At 55.9% G+C, this 17014-nt stretch overlaps 1 protein-coding gene across 2 annotated transcripts in view; it reads right to left on the reverse strand.

Moving 5' to 3' along the window:
- Positions 1-16490, reverse strand: part of SNAPC4 (small nuclear RNA activating complex polypeptide 4) — a 26193-nt gene extending 9703 nt beyond the window's left edge. Inside the window, exons 1-14 of one of the 2 annotated variants that reach the window (XM_057548593.1) lie at positions 16363-16490; positions 15143-15285; positions 14171-14217; positions 12689-12856; positions 12437-12562; positions 11838-11916; positions 11300-11381; positions 10231-10335; positions 10061-10133; positions 9650-9814; positions 6396-6543; positions 6174-6280; positions 5970-6064; positions 3828-3922 (exon numbers count right to left, since the gene is read on the reverse strand). In XM_057548593.1, the coding sequence (XP_057404576.1) occupies positions 3828-3922; positions 5970-6064; positions 6174-6280; positions 6396-6543; positions 9650-9814; positions 10061-10133; positions 10231-10335; positions 11300-11381; positions 11838-11916; positions 12437-12562; positions 12689-12856; positions 14171-14217; positions 15143-15272 (1420 nt within the window). In that variant the 5' untranslated portion in view covers positions 15273-15285; positions 16363-16490. Of the gene's footprint in view, positions 1-3827; positions 3923-5969; positions 6065-6173; positions 6281-6395; positions 6544-9649; positions 9815-10060; positions 10134-10230; positions 10336-11299; positions 11382-11837; positions 11917-12436; positions 12563-12688; positions 12857-13770; positions 13801-14170; positions 14218-15142; positions 15286-16362 lie in introns of those variants that run through there. The other variant, XM_057548594.1, reaches the window with a different exon arrangement.
- Between the last annotated feature and the right edge of the window lie 524 nt (positions 16491-17014).

Below are 17014 nucleotides of genomic sequence, written 5' to 3' on the forward strand. Positions count from 1 at the left end.
ATTGAAAATAACACTAAGATGCAGAATGTGTAAAGATACAGAAAAATATTAGTAACAGATAACATAACAACACATCATAAAGTAAAAAATAGCTGCTCAATTAAAAGTGGAATGACTCAACTTAAATAAGCTGGCTCTTCCTAGGAAAGCCACCCGCACAGGGAAGTACCCAGCAAGAGCACACCAGCAGACAGCAGCCACCTCTGGAGACAGGAAATGAGTTACGTTCCTTTCCTTCTTTTCATACATCTCTGCTTCTAAATTTCCTATAATGAACATGAATTAGTTTGTAAAATGAAAAAACCACCACCACCTGCTGAGATGATGAAAAATGGGGCAGAATGGGAATTCCCTGGTGGTCCAGTGGTTAGGACTCTGTGCTCTCACGCCGAGGTGCGGTCTTTGGTCGGGAAACTAATATCCCACAAGCCGCATGGCGTGGCCAAAATATTAAAAAAAAACAGGGCAGAAGAGCTGATGACCAGGGAGGCAGCCTGGGATGAGAGCAAACCACAGGCCTCCAGTGGTATCTGCAAAACTCCACCATGAACTCAAAGCTGTGAGAAGCGCTCGGAAAGCAAATGCATCAAGAACTCACCAGAGATGCCAAGGCCACGGAGCAGGAAGACCCCACGCTGAACCCCGTGGACACACCAAGACCACGGAGCAGGAAGACCCCGCGCTGACCCCCCGTGGACACACCAAGGCCACGGAGCAGGAAGACCCCGCGCTGACCCCCCGTGGACACACCAAGGCCACGGAGCAGGAAGACCCCGCACTGACCCCCCGTGGACACACCAAGGCCACGGAGCAGGAAGACCCCGCGCTGACCCCCCGTGGACACACCAAGGCCACGGAGCAGGAAGACCCCGCGCTGACCCCCCGTGGACACACCAAGGCCACGGAGCAGGAAGACCCCGCGCTGACCCCCCCGTGGACACACCAAGACCACGGAGCAGGAAGACCCTGCGCTGACCCCCCGTGGACACACCAGAAGTACAACTACTCACAGAGTTAGCGCACATGAGGATGGTCTGAAGGCTACCAAGATGTTTTCCACAACTGAAGGCACAAAGAAGAAACCAAAAGGAGACGGGTAGGAGGGGTAGAGATGCGGTGCAGTCAGGATGCACACCTCCGGGTCAGCAGCCCACAAACGGGAGGAACATCACCGCCACAGAAGTCTTTCTCCAGGAGTGAAAGCCTGAGCCCCACACTGGGCTCCCAATCCTGGGGGGTCCTGCACCAGGAAGATGAGCCCCTAGAACATTTGGGTTTGAAAGACAGCAGAGTATACACCTGGGAGAGCCAGAGGGCTGTGGGACACAGAGACTCCGCTCTTAAAGGGTGCACTCAGAATCTTACGTGAGACAGCGGTTTGCAAGGAGCCTGGGTCAGATACACTTGCCCACGGTGGAGAACCTCCCAGAGAGGCAGGAGGTAAATGGAGCTCCCCCTGGGGATGGAGACGCTGGTGGCAGCCGTTTTGGGGAGCCAGGTCCACTGCAGTAACACCAGTGCTGGTGGGCGCCATTCTGGAATCCTCCCTCCAGCCTATTAGCTCTGGGGACACGGCCCCGCCCGCCAGAAGCCCTGCTCCAAGCACCGCTCCCCCACCCCGGACGTGCAGCCAACCACGCAGGAAGCCCACCGTGCCCTGCAGCAGGCCCACAGCCGTCGTACCAGGGCCGGCCCCGCCGACCAGCACCACAGTAGTTGACCCCGACACAACAGAAGGGCCCACAAAGCCCATATAGGGGCACCCCTAGAACACAGAGCTCTGGTGACCAGAGAAGACTATACTGCTGGGCCCACAGGATGTCTCCTACGCAAGGCAACTTCTCCAAGATCGGGAAACCTAACTGACCTAACACACAGAAATAGAGAGAGAGAATTAAGCAAAATGAAATTGACAGTAACGTAACAGTAGTAGGGGACTTTTAACATCCCACTCACATCAATGGACAGATCATCCAGACAGAAAAAAAAATCAGTAAGGAAGCACTGGCCTTAAATGACACGTGAGACCAGATGGAATTAATAGATATATACAGAACATGTCACCCCCAAACAGGATACACATTCTTTTCAAGTGCACATGGAACATTCTCCAGGATAGACCACACGCTAGGCCACAAACAAGTCCCAATAAATTTAAGGGTAAAATCATATCGAGCATCTTTGCTGACCACAACAGTATGAGACTAGAAATCAACTACAAGAGGGACTTCCCTGGTGGTCCAGTGGCTAAGACTCCATGCTCCCAATGCAGGGGGCTGGGGTTCCATCCCTGGTCAGGGAACTAGATCCCACACGCACGTCGCGACTAAGAGTTCACATGCTGCAACTGAAGATTCCGCATGCCGCAACTAAAAAAGATCCTGCATGTCACAACTAAAGAGATCCTGCGTGCCGCCAACTAAGACCCGGCACAGCCAAAGTAAACAAATAAATACTACCAAAAAAAAAAAAAAAAAAAAAAAAAGAAAGAAATCAACTACAAGAAAAAAACTTCAAAAACACAAACATGTGGAAGCTAAACAATCTGCCACTAAACAACCAATGGGTCACTGAAGGAATCAAAGAGGAAATAAATACCTGGAGACAAATGAAAATAGAAACACAAAGATCCATAATCTATGGGATGCAGCAAAAGCAGTCCTATGAGGGAAGTTTATACCAATACAAGCCTATGTCAGGAAACAAGAAAAATCTCACATAAAAAATCTAACTTTACACCTAGAGGAATCAGAAAATGAAGAACAAAGCTCAAAGTAGAAGGAAGAAAATAATAAAGATTAGAGTGGAAATAAATGAAACAGAAATTTAAAAAGTAACAGAAAACAATCAATGAAAGTTAAGTGCTGGTTCTTTGAAAAGATAAACAAAATTGATAAATCTTTAGCCAGACTCATCAAGAAAAAGAGGGGGCCCAAATCCATAAAGTCAGAAATGGAAAGGAGAAGTTACAACCAACACCACAGAAATATAAAGGATCATGTAAGATTATTACAAAAAATTATACACCCAAAAACTAGACAATCTAGAAGAAATGGATAAACGCCTAGAAAAGCACACTCACCTAAGAACTGAGTCAGGAAAAAATAGACAATATGAATAGACTGATTACCAGTAATAAAATTGAATCAGTAAAAAACAAAAACAAAACAAAACAAAAAAAACTCTCAACAAACAAAAGTCCAGGACCAGATGGCTGGCTCCACAGGTGAATTCTCCAAAACATTTAAAGAAAAGCTAACACCCACATTTTCACAGCAGCACTATTTACAACAGCCAATATACGGAAGCAACCTAAGTGTCTATCGATAGATGAATGGACAGAGTACAATAACGAAAATGTCGTGTCTGTACATACAGTGGAACACTGCTCAGCCACGAAAGGAAAAAACAGAAATCTTGCTATTGGCAACAACACGGATGGACCTAGAGGGTGTTAGGTCAAGTGGAATGAATCAGAGGAAGTGTGACTGCACTTGTGCACGGGGTCTAACACACAAAACAGACAGACAGACAGACACCAGGCCCGAAGATGCAGAGAACAAATGGGTGGTTGCCAGAGGGGAGGGGTGAGGGGTGAGGCCGAACAGGTGAAGGGGATTAGGAAGTACAAATCTCCAGCTACCAAATAAATAAGCCAGGGGATGCTCTACACGGTAGAAGAAACATAGTCAATAATGTTATAATAACTTTGTATGGGGACAGATGATTACTAGATTTACTATGATCACTCCCTAACACATGCAAATGTTAAAATGTATGTAGTATGTGTGAAACTAAAAAAACTGAAACAAAAAATAAGAACTTACCGACACCATATTTTTCTATTAATTCAATTAACTTTTCCTCTTCTTTGGAATTCCATCGTCCCTTTTTCAAGCTAAAATGTAACCTTCTGAGATACCTGAAAGCAACATAAAAACAAAGGGACGTTTTAGAAGCCAAGATGGCCTCCTGCTGCTGCCCTGGCATCTGCAGTGGTTTCTAAGCTATGACACCCAGGGCACAGGCAACAGAAGTAAAACACAGGCAAACTGGACTTCAGCAAGATTAGAAACTTTTGTGCTTCAAAGGTCACCATAAAGAAAGTGAAAAGACAACCCACAGAGTGGGAGAGGATATTTGCAAACCACGTTATCTGCTAAGAGACTTGTATCTGGAATATATAAAGAACCCTTATAACTCAATTTTAAAAATGGGCAAAGGACAGAAATAGCTGTTACTTCAGAGAAGATACACAAATGGCCAAACACAGGAAAGCTGCCTCAACATCATCAGTCTTCAGGAAATGCAAACCAAAATCACAGTGAGATACCACTTCACTCCCACTAGGATGGCTCGAATCACAGGTAGTGTTAGTGAGGATGCGGAAGACTGGGACCCTCTTACACGGCTGGTGGGAATGTAAAAGGGTACAGCCACTTTGGAGACTAGTCATTCCTCGAAAGTTGAGCAGAATCACCATGTGACCTAACAATTCCACTCGTAGGTATAGCTGAGAGAAATGAGTATGTATATCCACACAAACACTTGTACACAAACGTTGTTTCCAAGGTTCACCCATGATGTAACACCTATCAGAATATCACTCATTTCTAAGGCTGAATAACATTCTGGTGTCCATACAGCATGAGAAGCGCATTTTGTTTATCCACTCATTTGCTGATGGACACTTGGGTTGTTTCCACCTTTAGGTTGCTGTGAATAGTGCTGCTATGAACACAGGCGTACAAATTTCTGTTTCAGTCCCTGATTTCAATGCTTTTGGGTACTGGGTGGAATTGCTAGATAATGTGGTAATTCTCCGTCTATCTTTTTGAGGAATCTCCATACTGTTTTCCAAAGTGGCTGCACCATTTTACACGTTTTACGATCCCACCAACCGTGCACAAGGGTTCTGATTTCTCCACATCCTCTCCAACACTTGTTATTTCCCATTATTTATAAACATTAACCATCCTCAGGTGTGTGAGGTGGCATCCTGCTGTGGTTTTGGCTTGTATTTCTATAATGACTAAACATGTTGGCATTTTTTCATGTGCTTAATGGCCATTTGCAAGTCTTCTTTCGAGAAACGTCTATTCAAGTCCTTTGCCCACTTTTTTTAAAAAAATAAATTTATTTATTTATTGGCTGCGTTGGGTCTTCGTTGCTGCACGCAGGCTTTCTCTAGTTGCGGCGAGCGGGGGCTACTCTTTGTTGTGGTATGCATGCTTCTCATTGCTATGACTTCTCTTTGTTGCGGAGCACAGGCTCTAGGCGTGTGGGCTTCAGCAGTTGTGGCATGTGGGCTCTAGAGCGCAGGCTCAGTAGTTGTGGCGCATAGGCTTAGTCGCTCTGTGGCATGTGGGATCTTCCCAGACCAGGGCTTGAACCTGTGTCCCCTGCATTGGCAGGCAGATTCTTAACCACTGCAACACCAGGGAAGTCCCCTTTGCCCACTCTTGAACTGCTGTTTTTTGGTAGGGAACAGTGTTTCTTTGTGGGGTGATCAAAATGTTCTAGAATTGATTGTGATGATGGCTGCACAGCTCAATAAATACACCGAAACCCACAGAACTGTACACTTTAAATGAATGGATTATATGTGAATTACAGAATAAAGCTGTTAAAAAAAAAAAAAAAAGCAAGCCAAGAAAAGGACGAAGCTGAAGCTGCCTGCCAGAAACCTGCCACCAGAGATCTGGGAGAGGAATTTAGATCATAGGGCTCAGGGAAACTGCCAACCAGGGGATCTCAAAGGATGTCCAGTTGAGCCTGTACAAAAGTCCAGTTTCAAAAAGAAGCTGTCCTGCCTCCCGAGCAGGCGAGCCCTGGTACGCCTAGCCCCCAAGGCCACACCCTCCTCCTCCGCCAGCAGATCACCCTGGGCCAGTCTCCCAGCCCGGCCCGCGGCCCACACGGAAGCAACCCCAGCAAGGCCTTCCCTTGCCCAGCGCTGTCCGACTCACCGATCTCGGCACTGGACATCGCTCCTACCTGGCACCTCTTCCCGGATTTTAAACCAATCTTGCTCCCCGTACTTGGCAACCGCCTGAAGCAACTTCTGCAGAGGGGCAGAAAAACAGTCCCTCTGCTGCCACAGTCACGACCTCCCCAGCCCCAGTTCAGTCTTAAACTCCAGGCTCCAGCTCCCCTGGGCCCTGTAAGCGTACCGCGTCTTCCTCTGGGGCCCAGAGACCCTTCTTCAGGCTGGGGTCCAGGCTCTTGGTCCAGCGGTAGATGAGCTGCATGGAGTCCCTCCCCTCCATGTAGTAGACGACTGGGGACAGAGGGGCTTTGTGGGCGCCACGCCTGCCGGCCGCCCGGGACCACAGGGCCCCCACGCCGCCCCCCGGCTCGCACGGCCGTGACCGGGGCACGGGCGCGGGACTCACTCCGCCGGTAGGGGATGTGGCTGCCGACGCGCATCTGCTGCACGAGCTGGGCGAGCGCGCGGTCCTCCTCCTGCGTCCACGCGCTGCGCTTCAGGGCCGGGCTGTGCTGCTGGTGCTTCTGCAGGCACTGGAAGGCGCTGCGCCAGGTCTGCCGGGGCCAGAGCACAGTGCGGGGCGGGGGGGGTTATGCCGGGGCCAGAGCACAGCGTGGGGCAGGGGGGGTTATGCCGGGGCCAGAGCACAGCGCGGGGCGGGGTGGGGGGGGGTTACCGGCACGCGCCACGCACGGGGGACACCCGACTGAGAACCAAGGCTGCACTCCTGCCAGGCCCCTGGGGGACAGTGCAGAGTGCCCCCGACAGAAGGCTCGGGCCCACTAGAGGGTCCCCAGCACCGGCTTATGAAAGCAAGTAGGTCCACACACCGTCAGAGCTCCCCATGTATGTGGCACCAAAACCGTACTGTGAACTCAAATTCCCAACGGAGGCCTCAGCTCAGACAAGTCTACGCATGAAGGTATCCTGCAGGGCACGTGCCAGCACCGTGGCGCTGACCCTGGAGCCCTGAGTCAGTCTCTCCGAAGCCCCCATCAGGGGCGGCCGAGCGGCGCCCGTGCAGGGGGCTGGGGTGCTGGACAGTCCCTGGTGTGGCGTCTGCGTCCGGGACACCCTCGCAAGGAGAGCTCCAAGGTGACGGCCCCCAGCTTCCACCCGAGTTCCAGCTGAGCACACAGCCCCCAGTGCCTGCCGCGAACACTTTTGCCCCAATCCGCCCCCTCACTCGTCTCCTATGCGGAAGGGGTTTCCCAAGAGCCGAGTAAGGTGGTGTGAGCTGTCTTCTTCCCCAGAGCAAGCTCTCTGGTTACAGAGCGCAGGCTGGGCGGCCTCCTGCAGTCCGTTTAGCTGAGGTGTGCGGGTGGTGAGGCCTCTGGAGACGCGACACGAAAAGCACGACCCACTGAAGAAAGAACTCGTAAGCTGGACGTCATTCAACTTAAAAACTTCTGCTCGATGAAAGACGATGTCAACAGAATTAAAAGACAAACCACAGACTGGGAGAAAATGTTCGCAAAAGACACATCTGACAAGGCCTGTTATCCAAAACACACAAAGCCCTCTTAAAACTCAACAATCAGAAAATGAACTACCTGAATGAAAAACGGACCCACAGACACCTCACCAAAGATGGTATACGGATGGCAAGGAAGCACGTGAGGAGAAGCACCACGTAGTAAGTCGCCAGGGAAATGAAAGTTAAGATGAGGCCCCACTACGGCCCTGTCCGAATGCGCAAGATGTGGGCGCCTGACGACACGAGATGCTGGTGAGGGTGTGGAGCCGCAGGGACCCTCTTCCGTGGCTGGTGGGCACGCAGGTGGTGCAGCCACTCCGGAAGACAGCGTGGCGGTTGCTTACAAAGCTAAACATCATGATCCAGCAATGGTGCTCCTTGGTATTTACCCCAGGAGTTGGAAACTTCTGTCCACCCAAAACCCTGCATGTGGATGTTCACAGCAGTTTTATTCCTAACTGACAAGTCCTGGAAGCACCCAAGATGCCCTTCAGCAGGCGAATAAAAAATAAACTCTGGTCCATCCAGACAATGGAATATTATTCAGCGTGAACAAGAAATGAGCTATCAAGCCATGAAAAGACACAGAGGAACCTTAAATGCACGTCCGTAAGTAAAAGAAGCCAATCTGAAATGGCCACATGTTGCATGATTACTAACACGTGACATTCTGGAAAAGGCAAAACTATTGAAACAGTAAACTGAACGGTGGTCGCCAGGGGGTGGGGGAGGAAGGAGGCACAGGTGGAGCACGGAGGACTCGTAGGGCACTGAAACCATCCTGTGCTAGACGATAATGGTGGGTACGTGTCATTCTACTTCCGTCGAAACCCACAGAATGTGCGAACCCCAAGGTAAACCATGGGGGATCACGACACGTCAACGTAGATCTGTCCTTGGTAAAAAAAAGTGCCACCTGGTGAGTGACTTTCACGACGGGGGGGCCGTGCACATGCGGAGGCAAAGGTGCGCGAGAGACCTCTGTACTGTCCTCTCCATTTTGCTGTGAACCTAAAACAGCTCTAAAAAACGGTCTGGGGATTCCCTGGCGGTCCAGCAGTTAGGGCTCTGCGTTTCCACTGCAGGGGGCGCGGGTTCAATCCCTGGTCGGGGAACTAAGATCCCGCAAGCCACACGGTGCGGCCAAAATACACACAAAAAGAGTCTTAAAAAAGAAAAACACTAAGGAACTAAAGACATAAAGGGAATTCTCTGGCAGTCCAGTGGTTAGGACTCGGCACGTAGAATAATTTTTCTAAAGCCTCATTTACCAAGTAAATAAAAGCTAGTGTACCAAATTACACAGCAGCTAAATGTATACAGCAAAGCTGTGAGAGACACAAGAACAAAACGACTTTTTAACAGTTATGTCAGGCTTCATCCAAGTTCCATCAATACAATTCTTTCAGAAAGCAAAATTCAATAATATAATAAACTCCATTTAATAGGCTTATACAGAAATCCAGACTCCCAGGGCGGAGAGCACGCTTTTGTTTTTGAATGGCTCTGGTAAGTTTCATTTGGTCTGCTGCAACCACGTGCTTGGACACAAAAGTGAGAAATTTAAAAAATGGAGATTTTTACAGACTGCATTGTCAGGTCATAAAATTCAAACTAAAGAATAACAAAAGGGATTCCAACAAACCTCGGTATTTAAAAATGAAAAAACACATTCCTTCATAAGCTAAGATCCAAAGAGGGAATGAAAACTGAAATCACAGCCACTCCAAAACCGATACAAAGGAGACATTTCATACCAAGCTGTTCTCAGAAAAGCAGGCCTTAAATGCCTTCATCGCTAAAGACAGAGGTGAGAGTGAGAACTTAGTTCTCACCTTAGGAGACGAGAAAGACAGCAAAACCCAAAAGAAACCAGGAAAAGGTTCTTCTCACACCACCAAAATAAATCTCCCTCAAGCTTACTACGGAGAGACAGGCGGGAACTCGGGGAGGGAAGGGATTTGGACGGAACTCAAAGGCTGGTCTGGCATGTGGGGGGAAGGCACGTGAGCTCTCAGAGAGGCAGCGGGGTCTGAGGAGCCTCCGAGCTCTGCCTGGGGAGGCGTGGAGGGGGGACCCTTCCCCAGGGCCACACCATCCGACAGCTCCAAGGGACAACCCTGGCCGCGGCGCGACGTGCAGCCCGCAGACCCCCGAGCCCGCCCGGGCCCTGCAGCCCTCACCCCCAGCTCCTTGGCGATCCTCTGCCAGTTCAGGTGGCCGTGCCTGGCCGCGATGCCCTTCAGCTGCTCCACCTCCTGCGCGCTCCACTCCTGCTTGTTGATGCTCGGGTGCTCGCAGTTCTGCCAGAACCGGCGGATCTCCTGTGCGCCGCGGCTGCCCTCGAACTGCACACAGAGAGAGCTGTCTGCGGGGCCGGGGCCCTGACAGGGGCTGCTGGGCTGCGGGGCTTGGCGGCTCCGTCTAGGGTGCCGAGACGTGCCAGCAGGGAGGGCCCCGAAAACCACCCCACGCTGTGGACACGCACTTGACCGGAGAGGGTCGCGGCAGGTCTGGCGGCCACGCGGGTCTCAGCCTCGCTGCCCGGTGCTGACCCCCACCCCAGCTTCCGGGACAGAGCAGCCCCAGCTCACGTTGACGTTGGAGATCTTCTCCCAGTCGTGGTCGTCCAGCCTGTCGCCCAGCAGGGCCTCCTCGGGGAGCTGACTGGAGGAAGGGGCCAGGGCACGGGGTCACGCTGGGCTGCCCTCGGCTCGCCCCGCCCCGCCCCGCGCGACACCCTCCCCGGCAGGACCCCACTCACTTGATGTCCTGCACCTCCTTCTCAGCCTCCCTGGCCTGCTTCTCCAGGACCTGCCTCTCCACCTCACTCGTGCTGCTCCTCTGTTTCTGCTGTAGATACTCGAGCCTGAGAGGCAGGAAGAGGCACCAAGGTTACCGACGGTGCTGCTGTGCCCCGTGGGGGCACGTGGGGGTCTCCGGGGCTGGCTCGGCCTTTCCACAGATCCGGGACGCACCCCGCAGAGCTGGTCACCCTGTACCACACCACGGAGCACGGCGACGGGGAGCACAGACTCAGCACGGGGTCCAAAGGCGAACCCTGCTACCGCAGACGAGCCACTCACTCTCTGTAAGCTGCCCTGGCCCTTGCGCCCGCAAAGAAAGCAGCGGCCCTCCCTCTGGGTGTCACGACGGCCACACTGTCGGCCAGCATGGCGATGTTAATGCAGGTGACAACACTACTGGCGCCCCACGTCCCAGAGCTTGTGTCCCAGCTCCCAGCCCTGCGCCCCGCACACAGCGAGGCCTCCAGACATCCTGACCCTCACGCCCAGCACCGAGGCCGGAGCTGCAGTTACCACTACAGGAAATAACCGTTTGCAGAACAGGCCGAGCAGAAAACCCAGCTCTCCTACAGCCTGAGGAGCAACCCGACTGTCACCACAACAGATCCTGACCCACACGTCAAGCCGTGAGGCAGTGGGCAGCCCCTGGGACCCCTGGCCTGACCCCAGGTGCTGTGACGTGGTCACGAGACACCGTGCTATCAGCACACATAAGATGCATGTCTTGCAAATGGTCCTCACTTGCAGGGGTGGAAACTGAGGCCCAGGCCAGAGAGAGCACCCAGGTCATATGACTTACGTGGCCGCCAGGCCTGCCCGCCCTCACGCTCCACCCTAGACATCCGGCTGCCTTACATGGGAGAAAGTTCAGGAGCAGTGCCACGCCCGCTGCAGCGGAGTGACCCCTGCAGAGCAAGGGGCGCAGCTAGGGCGCGGATGACGGGACCTCTGGCCATCACGAGCCGCCAGCCTGGACCGGCCCCGCCCGGGGGCAGGCGGCTTCCCGTCGCCCGCGTTCAGACTTACTTGAGTAACTTGGGCTGGAGCAGACGCTGCAGGCGGTCGCTCACCACGGACTTTCTGAGCAGGACCTTCTCCCAGGTCTTCCCTGAGAAGCAAGGAGGAGGATGCGGTCGTGCTGTCGTCCCCAGGACGCATGTGCCTCGGTCAGACCCCCTCAGCGACCCCTGTGCCCCGGTCAGACCCCCTCAGCGACCCCTGTGCCCCGTGCAGGCCCGCGGCGAGTAAGCGAAGGTGCTGGCGGGCGCCCCCCAACCCCACCCCCGGGCAGGGCCCCCCAGGGCTGCGTGCTCAGGAACGGGGCGGGAGCGACCAGAGAGCGAGCCCGGGGTGGGGGGCTGGGCCTGCCCCTCACGACAGTGTCACCGCAAGGACCCCACCCGGCACGGGAAGAGCAGGGCTTCGGGTGACCAGGCCCAGCGGTCAAGGCCCCGAGGAGCCTGGCGGCCCACGCCTGTGGGGAGGCCTGGACACAGGCAGGGCGGGGTGAAGGCCCCTCGAGCCCGAGCCGGGCAGGTGCTGAGCTTTCGGCCTGGGCTCTCACACTTGGTCACCAGGAGCTCCTCGAAAGCCTTGATGCCCTGGGCGGCCCTCTCCCGCATGTCTTCGTTGGCAGGAGGCCCCTGTCGGAAAGTGTCGTGTTATGACGTGGATGGAACCCGACTGTGCTCCCCGCTGGCACTCGCGACCCCGTCCCCCAGCCTCTCGAGCAGCCCGGCCATATGCGAGGCCGGGCCCCGGACGCCTGGCCCTAGAGCGTTGCCTTGAGAAGGGCTCTGGACACCACCCGGCGGCACATGGTGGGCTCAGTGACTCCACGAGTGCTGACGAGGGGGGCGGGACTGCCACCAACCACAGGGACACCTCTGCTGCCAGGACTCCACGCTCCTGCCCGTGCGCCACCTCTCCAGGAAACGCGCCAGGGGCTTCTCCGTGCAGCGAGCTCAGCTGCCACCTTCCAGGGGAGGAAACCTTGACTTCCACCCCTGAACCCGGCAGAGTTTTAATTTAGAGAGGTTGGGGAACACTCTCCTGAAGAATCCAAGGGAAGTCACCACACCCACAGAAGGCTGGGGGGACGAGAGCCCCTTCCCACAGAGCCTGGCCACCCTCCCTGACGAGAGCAGAGCCTGCACCACTCACCACCCCGGTGACCTTGTCCTTGAAGTAGGGCTTCATGAAGTGCCCCATGTACAGACTCGAGGGCAGGTTCCTGCTGTCCTTCACCTTGGGGCCCTTGCACCCCACCAGTTCCCACATGACTTCCTCCTGTGGCAGACACAAGGGGCCACCTGTGGGCCAGGCAGCAGTGCCTCCCCTTGGAGAGGAGGAGACCCAGAACCCTGGTCCCGGGAGGCCTGGCTGCAGGGTTCTCGGGGCCAGACCCTGTCCTACCTGCTGCTCCCGGTTCTGGGCCAGCAGCAGGCTGACCTCGGCCAGCTTCTCCTGGAGGACCTCCTGGTAGACCATGTTCAGCTGCAGGCAGGTCTCTGGGTCTTCAGGGAGTGCCTTCTCCCTGGGGTCATCCTCATCATTGCTGGCCTCCCCCCACCTTTCTCCTTCCTGGTGACAAGCGGAAAACTGCAGGTAAGGGAACACTCCCGCACCCTCCGGGCCCCAGTGGAGCTACATTCTGGCCGCTGGGCTGGTGTGAGACCACCCTGACAGAGGACCAAACAGCGTACGGACACATTCCCTAGTTTTACGACAGTTCAATTTAAGTGTAATTTCTGGGCTTCCCTGGCAGTGCAGTGGATAAGAACCTGCCTGCCAATGCAGGGGACACGGGTTCGATCCCTGGTCCGGGAAGATCCCACATGCCGCAGAGCAACGTAGCCTGTGCGCCACAACTACTGAGCCCGCGCTCTAAAGCCTGCAAGCCACAACTACTGAGCCCGTGTGCCACAACTACTGAAGCCCGCATGCCTAGAGCCTGAGCTCTGCAACAAGAGAAGCCACCGCAACGAGAAGCCCGTGCACCACAACAAAAAGTAGCCCCCGCTTGCCACAACTAGAAAAAGCCAGCACGCAGCAACGAAGACCCAACGCAGCCAAAAATAAATAAATAAAATAAAAATTAAAAAAAAAAAAGTACTATCTAAGAATGCATCTCAGGTGGCGAAGCGTAACGAAATAAGCAGTTTTCACTTTCTACAATAAAAAACTTCTGTAAAACTTGGACTTTGTAAGAGGCTCGCTGGCAGCCGCAGTGAGCGGGAACATGGGCCGCTGCAGTGTTGGCAAGACTGAAAACAGAGCCGACCCCAATGTCTATCTCGAGGCGATGAGTCTAAAAACCACGGAACTACAGTAAATCCATATCAGAAGGACCACCCAGCTACTACAAATAGGAAGCAATTCTGTTTCCATTGACTTGATACAAAAATCAAAAACCCAACTACCAAAATTTTCCAAACTAACATAAATTACAACATAAGCAGAAAGTACTTAAAAAGCGGCACCACCTTCGTGCTTACTTGCCAAGCGCCGTTCTAGGCCCTGGTACACGTGCACTGACCGGGGCCGGGAGTGCCCCCACAGCACAGACTGGGAAACTGAGGCAGAGAGGTGAATACGGGGCAGGACCCAGGCAGCCCGCTCAGCCTCCCGCGTGTCACGTCACGTCCCCTGAGGTCAGTGGAGCCAACAGGAGCTCAGAGAAAGCAAGAGGCGTGAACACCAAGCTGCTAAGAGTGGTGTATCTAGGGGCAACCTTACTTCTGATGATACTTTGGGGTGTTTCCTCTTTACTAACAAATACGCGTTACTTTAAAAATGCAGAAAAACCAAGGTGAGTTCAAAACACCCCCCTCCCCGGACCCCCTGGCGGGCGGGGCGCCTGCCTCAGCGGCACAGCCACCTCGGGCCGGAAGTTACCAAGAGCAGTGGACCAGCCGCGTCAGAGTCCCCGTCGGGCAGCGAATCTGCAGGAACGCAAGCACGTGTGTCAGTAACGACGACGGAAACGGTGGCTGGTGATGGGACGTCACAGGCGCCGAGGAGACCGACCGGCCAGTGCCGCACACGGCGCATCTCCCAGGCAGACAAGAGAGGGGCGCAGGCCACGGAGGTCCGGAGGGTGGGACGCGTGCTGCGTGGACCTCCCCCTCCCCGCCCGTGCCCAGTGGCCGAGCACTGCCCGTCGGCTGTGTGGAGAAGGCACTAAGCCGAGGGCAGGGTCAGCCAGAAAGAGAAGACGCCAGCCCAACACGGAGTGCCCCCGGGCGCGCAGAACGATGACCGCGGGGACAACCAGGGCAGGCCTCACAGGAGACAGCTCTGTCCTGGGGGAAGTGAAGCCACTCAGAGGAGGGGACAGGACAGCCACAGAGGCCCCAATGCCAAGTGAGAAAAGGCTCTGGTGCAGCTGGGAACCGTGAGAGGCTCGGTCTCAGAGCTGCACCTGGGCCTGAGCGGGGTGAGCAGGCCAGGGCCCTGGACGGCTCAGCCACTGCAGGCAGGCCTCCAGCCAGAGCTGCGGGGAGGGACACTCAGGGCCCAGGGAAGCACGCGGAGTGGACAGAGCAAGAGCCCTGGCAGCAGGGGCCTCGGACAGAGGGCAGCTGCCTGAGCCCAGGGAAGAGATCCATGGGGTCTCAGCGGTGGTGACTGTTCAAGCACGGGGGCGAGCTCGGCCCTGGAACCTTCCGATTGCTGAGGAGGACAGCACGGCCCCTCCTCCCAGGACAGCCGGCTGCACCACGGGGCAGGGTGCTCGCACACAGCCAGCGGGGCCGGGGGCTGACGAGGGAGGGGTGGTGACACACCGTCCAGCACCACAGCACACCGCGGCTGACCGGAACCCGAGGGCAGACACGGCCGCTCTGACCAAGGAGCGCGGACACTGACCTGCGTCGGAATCCGAGTCGAGACTCGACTCCGAGACGTCCACGTTGATACTCGAAGAGCTGGGATCCAGAATCCTTTCCAACTCCCTGATCTCCTTTGATATTCTGACTCTTTCAGCATCTATATCCATGACGTCTGCCCGCCTGCAAAATACGTTATGTTATAAATAAGCCAAGGGGGTGCAGAAACCCCACCGGCCCTCAGACGTGCAGCCCTGCAGGGGATTGACCAAAGCAGGCACCGGGCGAGAGGCCGGGCCCAGGGAGCGCTGGGACCGACCTGACACCCACCTGTGCCCCGTGAACTCCCGCTTTTGCTCTGTCAGCTGCCCTGAGGCTGTGACCAGCACAGGGGGAGAGAGTGATGGACACCAAAACAGTCCAACTGCCACCAAGCCATGAGTGAGCTGGCCACCCAGTGCGTTAAAAGGAAGGCGCAGTGGCAAAGTCACTAGAGGACAAGAATGAGGCCCATGGACCCTAGGTGCAGCTGCTTGCCCGCGGCACAGACCTGGACACACAGGGTATTGGGCAAGCGGGCACTGAAATACACACTGACCAGGTGGCAGGGCTCAAAGCCCTGGGAGGAAGCCCCCTGAAGGCAGGGCCTGCTGCAGCCCCAGCATCTAGCACAGCACCTGGCCTTCGGGGCTGTCTGACACTGAACAAACCCTTGCTAAAGAAACAGGGACCTCTTTTCTTAGGAACGAGAATGTGGAAAGTCTAAAAAGGGGTCGAAGGTGGGAGAATAAGTGGGCGGCAGGGGAAACGCCTGGGGACAGAAGCACAGACGCAGGAGCCCAAACCACGCAGGAGAAGCCTCCTCCCGCCCGTGCAAGGCCTCTCCCCGCTGCAGGCGACGGGGGCCTCCACTGCGACAAACAGGGCCGCCGCCAACCAGAGCATCCCCAGCTCGCGCAGCAGCACAAAGCTGAAATGCGAAGTGTTTATAACCCAACTCGGCTTGAAGCCAGCCGGTCTGCAGAACCGACCGCAGCTCCGGGTGGGCGCGGGGCCACTACCTCCTCGGGCGGCGGGAAGGAGGCCTCCAGGACGGCGAAGCGGTCCCGGCCCAGGGACCCCCGCGCGTCGGGGCGCCCCGCACGCTCTGCCCCCGACGGCGCCCGCGGGGCCCCGGTGATGATAAGCCCCGCGGCGGACCCCGCCGCCCCCCGCCGCTCCTCACCAACCACCCCCCAGCCCTCCCCCGTCGCTCCTCACCTGCGCGCAGAGCCAGCACCCGACCTCCACACCCCACGCTTCTAGCAGCAGCGCGAAGACTGAGCCGCAGACCGGAAGTCCCGCCTCCAAGGCTTTGGCGGAGGCCCGGGGCACGCCGGGACGGGGCTCTCGGGCGGGCGCGTGCTGCCTCCTCGCGGCCGGCTGCGGGACTCCCCGCGCCCGCCGGCGCCTCGCTGCGGCCCTAAGGGGCCCGGTCAGCGGGTCCGGAGCGTCTTCTCCCCCGCGGTGGGACCTCCCGCAGCCACCGAGCCTGTCTGTGCTGTTTCTCCGTTAGCTGTGTCCAGGGTTTTGGTTGAGGAACCGAGGAGAAAACCTGCCGAGCCCTCGCGACTGTCCCGGCCGGGCCGTGCGGGGCCAGTGCGCCGAGCCCGTCGGAGACGACCGGCCTCACCCCGGCGACGCGCCCCCGCGGGGAGGGGCCCTGACCTCCAGAGTGAGGGCGTCTTCCTAGGGGCGGTGGCGGAGTCCTGGAAGGCGAGTTGAGGGTGCCGGGAGAGGTAGGAGCAGGCGTCCCTCCCGTGAGCCAGGTGGGGTGGCGGCGGTGGCAGGGGTGGGGGGTTGGTGCTCAAAGCGGGACCTGCAGCGAGGGGCGCACAGGGTTGCCGGTCCTTCCCGTGCCCACTCAGCGCCC

The sequence above is a fragment of the Balaenoptera acutorostrata genome, chromosome 6 (genome assembly GCF_949987535.1).
Source record: "Balaenoptera acutorostrata chromosome 6, mBalAcu1.1, whole genome shotgun sequence".
Classification (NCBI taxonomy): Eukaryota; Metazoa; Chordata; class Mammalia; order Artiodactyla; family Balaenopteridae; genus Balaenoptera; species Balaenoptera acutorostrata.